The following is an 8046-nucleotide window of genomic DNA, read 5'->3' on the forward strand; positions in this document are numbered from 1 at the left end:
GAGGGCGTCAGATGCCAACCCTGCACAGTTGGGTGGGGAGCTGTACCTGGGAGGAGCAGGTGCAGGGGACAAGGCCAGCTGGACACACCTGAGCAGGAAGCTGGGATCCCACGCTGGATACGGAGCCCCCTGCCTGCACCCAAGACCTCCACCAGCCAGTCATCGTGTAGACTCCAGACCCCCACCAGCCAGTCAACCCAGGGAGGTGAGCAAGACTCAGTGGGCACCCCCACAGTGGGTCAGCTTCACTAGGGCACAGCCCAGGAACCCAGGGAAAGTGAATTGCTCTGCACTCTATTTTAAAGGCCTTTTCACATCAGTGTACTAAGTTCCTCCTCATTCTTTTTAACCTACTGCCAAGGGTTTTTCAGCCAAGGCAGGGCCGAGTGGTGTCAGAACAGGCCACACTGTGAACCTGGTTCCCAAACATGGCGGCTTCATACCCTGAGTGTTCTGGGTCTCAGATGCCCACCCCGAGGTGCTCTCTCCGGGGGCTGGGAAGGCTCGAGGTTCTAGCCAGATGGGGAGGCTGCGGGGAAGTCAGGGGGGTGCGGGCCGTGTGGGCACCTCCCCAGCCCCAGCCAGCTCCGGTCCTGGTGGTCTTGGGCCAGAATGGATCTGTTCATGAGGTGGGTGCCAGGCCCGTGGGCTCAGGGAGGTGTCAAAGCCTCAGGTTTTGGTGGGAAAGGTAGGGGGCCTCTTGCTCCCTCCTCCTCCTCCTGAGAAGCCAAGAGGCACCAACTTCCCGAACCTACAGGCCCACCCTCCCCACACTGAAGCGGGGTGCACCGCCTGGAGGACTGAGGACCGTGGCCAGGCGCGCCCTGGGAGAGACAACCCTGGAGAGCGCAAGACCGGACGGCGGGCGAGTCCGGGATCTGCATCTGAGCCGCTGCGAACCCCTGAGCCCCGTCCACGGAGTTGAGGAAGGGGTCACCCGACAGGATGAGAGCCGTCTACACAGCGCGCTTCCTCTTCTCTCGTTAGCGCTGCGGAACCAGCCTCTGGTTCTGCACCTCGGCTCTGGGAGCAGCGCCCGGCTTTGATGAGCGCTACCCAGGGACTGCCCAGCCTTTGCTCCGCTGGCCCCGCCAGGCGCGGCTCCGTGAAGCCCCCAGTGTCCAGCCCAAGGCCCCGATTCCGCAAGGACAGGGCCCTGGGGCAGCACTGGAGCAGGGCGTGGAGGCCAGTCCTCCGAGCATGGGGTCATTGCAGGTTTTGAGAAAAAAACAGCGACCCCACCCCTTCCAGAACGCGGTACCTTGTTTAGGGAAGGTCCTGGGCCTTCAGGGAGTCCCGCCGGCTCCTCGGCCCCCCCCCCCCCCCCCCCCCCCCCCCCCCCCCCCCCGGGAACCTCCCCTCGGGCTGCGCTTTCAGCCGGACACAGAGAGGTCTTCCAGGAGCCTGCCCAGCCCCCACAGCAGCCCAGAGCCGCACTCCCACCTGTACCTGCCAAGCCCTCAGAGAGGGCGCCTGGACACGCCCCGCATGGGAGGAGCTCGGCCTCAGCACCCCTGCAAGTGGCAGCAACCCAGAAAACCTGTGAGAGGCCTCTGAGCAGCCCAGAAAGTGGCTGGAAGACGCACAGCAGCTCACCCCCCTGTAAGAGCAAGGACCAGAGAAGGCATGCTGAGTCCTGCTTTTGCAGAGGGGCGATGCTCCAGGCCAGGCGCGCTCAGCAGGTCCCAATCCTATTTCACACCTTTGCGTTTACATCATCTTATTTTGCATTTTATGTCTAATTAATAACATGCAGCTGGCCAGGTGCAGTGGTTCAAGCCTGTAATCCCAGCACTTTGGGAGGCTGAGGCAGGTGGATCACTTGAGGGCAGGAGTTTGGGGCCAGCCTGGGCAACATAGCAAAACCCCATTGCCAATAAAAATACAAAAATTAGCCAGCCATGGTGGCAGGCATCTACAGTGCCAGCTACTCCGGAAGCTGAGGCAGGAAAATCACTTGAACCAGGAGGCGGAGGTGGCAGTGAGCTATCGAGCCATTGCACTCCAGCCTGGGCAACAGAAAAAGACTGTCTCCAAAAAAAAAAAAAATTGATCTGCAGTTGACCACATATTATGTGGTCAGCCCAGGCAGTACCGCCCCCCCACTCCCCGCCACCTCAGCCCTCTGTCCCTACAGCTCCAGGCCCTCCCCAGCCCCTCCCCTGGACAAGACATGATGCCCAGAGGGTGAAAATCCACCAAGGTTAAGCCAGAAACAAAAAGCTCAAAGCTTCAGCATCTCCCTCCGCTCAGACCCATGCTTAGAAAGCAGATTCCGCTCGACAGCACCATGAGGCTGTGTGGGAAAGAGAAGGGGCACAAACTGCACCCGCCCTTAGCTGGGCCTCTCAGCAGCCCTGAGTGCGCCTGGGCCTCCACCTGGCTCCTGCACCCGCTTCCCTTCTGCGTGGGCGGTGGGTGATCCTGGGGGCCACCAGCTGCTGGCGGTGGGGAGGGGCCTGCCGGGCGGGGCTGGCTGTGGGAAGGAGAGCCACGATAGATAGGAAGCACCTGCCAGATGCAGGACAGAAACTATCTAAGGAAGACTATTTCCAAGTTTCTACGGAGATGTTACAAACGGTGTAGGCTTAAAAAGCATTTAAAACTTTTATGTAATTAAAATTTTAAAATAAAATATGATCAGGTGAAATAATAAATAATGCCATCCCATGACAATTTTTAGGATAAAGGCGTGTCTCCGCCCCTTGCAGTCAGCACCCCACCTGTCCTCGGGGCTCACCCAGCCGTCTAGGGCTGTAGGAATAAAATGGCCACACCGTCCAAATCTTGACTTTATTTTTAATATAAAAAATGCAAATTTGGAAACCCACCCTACTTTCCCCAACATAATGCTTTACCTCTTAAAAATAAAAATAAAGTACTAATTCTATATACATCACATGTACCATACAAAAATGTATCCAAAGTTTCTATTGCTACCAAAGTGTTCTAAATTAAAACAAGTTACAGAAAGCCCCTCATTGTAAACAAAAGATTACAAGTTATAAAATCAAAGTACACACAGGCCAGAGTCATTTATACAATGCAATGCATTCTGCTCCCAAGCCGAGTTGAATTTTTATGTGCCTGTATAAAAATGCATATCAATATACCTTTGCAAATGTATTTTTCATTATAAAGCAAATGAATACACTTTCTACAATAAATAATCCGCTGGGAGGCACACCTGCGGGTTGAGGCGGGCGGGACGACGGGCGCGGGGACAACCCGCCGGCGGGCGCGGGCAGCGGGGTGTTTTTGGTGATCTGCAAGTGATGTACACAGCACAACTTCATTCTCCCCCTTTCCACAAAGTACCATTCAAAATAATGTCCTTTTCTCGCTTAAAATACACATTTGTCATTGTAAATTTACATCCTGTCTTATTAAATAAGTGGTACTCTGTGTAAAGAGGATGATTTACAAAATTATTAAACATTCAAAAGTCTTTAAGAAAAAGCTACATGTCAAAGAAAGTGACGCCAGCAGCACGGCCCGGGGTCGTGTGACAGACGCACTGTGCTGCCCGGACGCGCCCACCCCACTCACAGCGCCCAGACGGAGATGGGTTCCTAGAAAACCTGGAAATAAAACTCCCCCCTCCCTGGGGAAAAAGAATTAAAGAGCTACAACTAAAAATCAGAATAAGTTAAGTTCTGAACAATATACAAACATGTACAGCTTATCGACACTATGGACAAGACCCGTGCTGGCAGCCGGGCCGTCAGTCAATGTCACTGAGGTCGCTGGTCGGCTCCCCGTGGACGCGGCTCAGGTGGTTCATAGCGCGGTCAAAAGCGATCCGCACGGCCTTCCGGATGCTGGAGTTCCTCCCTTCCATCATCTTTAACTTGTCTATAGTTTCGTCAATACCAAGGGGAACCATTTTGGACTTAGGAAGCCACTGCCTTTTTAAAAGGAAAAACATGGGGAAATCATTGCTTGCACGTGGTGCTTCAACATGCTCCATGTCATCATCTAACACATCCACTGCCCTCTGACAGAAAGGGACCCTGCTCAGCACCACCAAGACAGCTGGGCCCTGTGGAGGGACAGGCCCGAGGCCAGGGGTGCACCCCTTCCTTCCCCTCCCCCGCTTGGGGATATGGGGAGCTGAGTAAGGCATAAAAACCATCACCTCCTCCTCCACCTCCAAAACGTTTCCTGGTGCCTGCTGAGTGACAAGACACGCACACACGAAGCCCAGAGCCAGGGTGGGCCCTGGGGCAGGGGCCGGTGGTTGGGGAGACCCCACCAAAGGGGCCCTCGGATGGACAAGGTGTGGGCCTCGCTCAGGGCCTGACAAGGAGCAATGGCCATGTGGCCAGAGAGGCAGAGGTCGGGCGATGAGGAGAAAGACGGGAGGGATGCCTGTGCTGCCAGCCATGCTCCAGGCACACACACCACACGCAGGTGGCCTGAGCCTCTGCGCCAGGTCCCCAGAGCAGCCAGTCCACAGGGAACCAGGAAGCACCTGCCTGGGCCACGTGCGCAGGGCACAGCTGGGGCTACATCTCCTCCCAGAGGCATGTGCTGCCAGCGTGTCCTACACAGAGGGGTCTTGGGGTCTGAACCCTGGCACATCAGAGTCCCAGGCATTGTGTGAAAAAGCAGGCCAGGGCACAGGGGGAGCCTCCTGTGATGGTGTGGACGTCTGAGCAGAGCTGGGTGACGCCGGGACGGAAGGCTCTGAGCACAGGGCCAGAGGCCAGGCCCGGGCAGGGGCCGTGTCCTGCAGCACAGGGGTCCAAGAGCCCAGCAGTGGGACCCCCAACACTACAGCGGACACGGGTAAGGAATAGAGAAGAGATGGCCCGGGCCAATGGGGCTCAGGCGAGAGGGAAAGGAAGCCATCAGACAGAGACAGACCCTGTGCTCAGTGCCCGTCCACAGTCCCAGTGGGGGTGCTGGGCAGTGCCCTTCTCCACCAGGCAAACAGCAGAGCACCCACCTCCGACTTTAGCTGTGCCAGGGCCCAGCAGATAAAGAGGCTGCTCACCACAGGGACACTCAGGTCACCAAGCCCACGGCCCCCACACAACCATCCCAGCCGGTCCCCGGAGTCTAAGGCCTCTTGACTCACCAACTTCTCTTATTATCAAAAAAGAGAACGAGGAACAGCTTCTCGTCGGACTTGGTCTGCATGTGCTCCCCAATCTTCAGCACGTCTAGGGGTGGGGCCGGGATGGTGACGCCGTTGTGGTGGCCGGGCACACGCGGCATCTTGGGGTCAATGATCTGCACGAGAAGGACCCACTGAGGTCACTGTGAGGCTCACACCCACTGACGACTGCACCTGTCACTGTACCACCCCCACCCCCCGCAGCAGTGTGAGCCTCCTCGGACCACCCCCGCCCCCAGCTGTGAGCCTCCTCGGGACCCGCAGGTGCTAGGGCCCTGGGCACCACGAGAGCCATCCTCACCAGGGCCGGGTAGGAGGGGTAGCCGCTGCACTTGGCCCACACCACCTTCAGGGGCTCCAGCACTGAGGCGGCAGCATCAGTGGAGATCCACATGCTGTTCTGGCCAACTTCTGCGGAGAGAGGCACGGCGTCAGCAGGACAGAGGGGGCATGCCCTGCCGCCCCACAAAAGGTACACAGCAACAGGGTGGGGTCTCCGGAGCACAGCCCAGTTCCTAGGCCTTTCTCACCCACCCCCGGCAGCACCACTGCCTCTCTTGTGGAGTCCAGGCCCTGCATCCCCCGCTGTCCCTGCAGCCCACCTGGGGCCCACCAGCCTCCCACGGACCCAGAGAATCCCCTGCCCTCCGGGCGGGAAGGCTCTGACTCCAGGTGCCCAGCACAGTCCCTTCTGAGCCCTCCTTGCCCCAAGGACGGGGCTCCCAGCGTGCTCCTGCCTCATTTATGCAGCTGACACCCCAAATCCAAAACCAAAGTCCTGGCTCCCCCTCCACCACACCAGCTCCCTGCTGTCCCTCCCACCGGGGGGGGGGGGTCTCCGTCCTGATGCTCCCTCACAGCATGGCTGCCTTCCACAGTGAGGGCCGTGCCAACCCCAAACCCCAGGTCCTCCCCCTCTCCCAGGGGCCTGAAGTTGGGGGCACCCACCCTGCAGTCAGTCCCCTGTACAGCCACAAATGACCACTGAACCTAAACAACCCCAGACAGCCTTGACAGTGCCCGGCAGCCAGGAGCCACACAGAGCTGGACGTTCCACAGGGAAACGAAGGCAGGATGGGGGAGGCGCCACCTCCACAGGCACCCCAGCAGGGCTGCAGCCCGGAGCCCCTCGGTGTGTGATGAACCCCTCCCCGGGAGGCTGGCCTCCACACAGGGCACCGTGCTCCCTGAGCCAGAGTCCAGTCCTCAGCAGTCGAGCCCTAAGACGCTAACCGGGAGGTGTGGAGAGCCACAGAGGCGGGTCCGGGTGACTCACCCGCTGCGATCCTGGCCGCCTTGGCGTAGTTCCCGTTCTCGATGCAGGAGATCAGCTCACTGCGGTCCTCCAGCGTGTGCCTTCGCACAAGAGCCGGTTTGCCCCGCCCACATTTGGGCGCACTAAAGCTTCGGGAGGAAGAGCAGAGGGAGTCAGGTGTCCCACCCCTGGCTTCAGCCTCACTCAGGTTTCGTCCCGTGGGCTGCCCGCCACCAAGCTGGCCATGCGTCCTGCCTGACACCCCCGCAGCCAGGCAGGCCTGTGGGTGCACAGGTCTGGAGCGAGTGAGCCTGTGGCAGCGGGGACTCAGGAGGCCAATGTGGCCTTCACAGGGCTGTGCTCACTGCCAGATTCTGGGAGGAAAAGACCAAGTATAAACTTAATTGCAGTTTCTAACATTGTGTTCCTACTTCACGGAGTGTTTTTCCTACTTCTGCTTGAACTCGACCAAGCAGATTAACACGCAGCACGGGAAACCACCCACACGGGCAGAGCACACACGAATCCCGGGCCAGGATTTTTCAGAGGGCACTAAGATGGGAGCTGGAGTGTCCTGGTCTCCAGGATGGCCAGGCAGGGCGGGTGGCGCCAGGGGCTGCGTGGCAGGAAGGGCGGGGCCGCGGGGCCCACCTGGAGTCGCAGAGCGGGCTGTTGCTGGAGGAGATGCTGGACTCGGAGGCGCAGCGTCGTCGGGGTGTGGCTTTCCTCCCCAGGCCGCCGCCTGGCTCCTGCTCACTCCTCGTACCCCCAAAGCCGTTGGTGAGACCTGGAACACAGGCAGGCCAGCCCTGAGCTCAGCGCAACCAGGGCGTGCCCAAGCAAGACCCAACTACGTTACACTTGGAACACATCTTACAAGGAACATTTCACAGACACGCAAGACGGCATCTTCCTTTTCACTCCCAGAGTACAGTCCTTACAGTAAGCAGACACCAAAGTTACTCATTAAATGAAACCAATGTAACACACTGCAGTCAGCTCTGAGCACAGTAGTCTGCTGAGCACCGTGATGATGCTCCTCTTGACAAGCCCAGGTCTTTAAACAGGCTCAGTGAAGGCAAAGAAAGGGTGCCGTGAGCCTGCCACAGGAGCAGATGTGCAACCTGTGAGTGCAAACACAGGGGTGGCCTGTCCACGTGGGCACACGCCGCATCTGGACGGACCCTTCACCAGGCTGAAGGGGTCACGAAAGACACAAAATCGTGTTCACAGGAGCAGAGTTCCAGGGAATAGGAAATCAGGTTTTAAAAAGAAAAAACCTTGGTTCAAAAGACAAGTGTTAACACGAAGTCAAAAATGCTGACGAAACACTTTAAAACAGAGAATCTGGGGCCATCGCCGTGTCTGAGTGCGTCCGGCCTCACTCACCAGGAAGCTGCGATCACTGGCATTCACATATTATACACAGCTACACAAAACACAGTTTACAATTCCATCATCTCAACATTTGAAAAACAAGGCAAATCTCAGTATTTCCCCCTAAAAAGGCCTGACTTTATGTCAGTCAACAGGGAACAACACATCCGCCCAAGGTTCCCCCACGAGGTCCCCCACGGGAGTCACAACAGGGGCATGATGCTCCTGCCAGGGCAGCTCTGGGTGTGAGAGCTGAAGCGGCGTGTGAATTTTTTTTTTTTTTGAGACGGGG

At 57.8% G+C, this 8046-nt stretch overlaps 1 protein-coding gene across 10 annotated transcripts in view; it reads right to left on the reverse strand.

The window, feature by feature from the left end:
* Positions 1-2779: 2779 nt before the first annotated feature.
* Positions 2780-8046, reverse strand: part of BRD1 (bromodomain containing 1) — a 55137-nt gene continuing 49870 nt past the window's right edge. For 5 of the 10 annotated variants that reach the window (XM_023221698.2, XM_023221699.2, XM_023221701.2 and 2 more), the window contains 5 exons: positions 7029-7164; positions 6399-6526; positions 5424-5533; positions 5084-5238; positions 2780-3908 (listed from right to left, as the gene is read on the reverse strand). In XM_023221698.2, the coding sequence (XP_023077466.1) occupies positions 3725-3908; positions 5084-5238; positions 5424-5533; positions 6399-6526; positions 7029-7164 (713 nt within the window). In that variant the 3' untranslated portion in view covers positions 2780-3724. The remainder of the gene's footprint in view (positions 3909-5083; positions 5239-5423; positions 5534-6398; positions 6527-7028; positions 7165-8046) is intronic. The other 5 variants (XR_002733548.3, XM_023221703.2, XM_023221697.2 and 2 more) reach the window with 3 other exon arrangements.

The sequence above is a fragment of the Piliocolobus tephrosceles genome, chromosome 19, assembly GCF_002776525.5.
Source record: "Piliocolobus tephrosceles isolate RC106 chromosome 19, ASM277652v3, whole genome shotgun sequence".
Lineage (NCBI taxonomy): Eukaryota > Metazoa > Chordata > Mammalia > Primates > Cercopithecidae > Piliocolobus > Piliocolobus tephrosceles.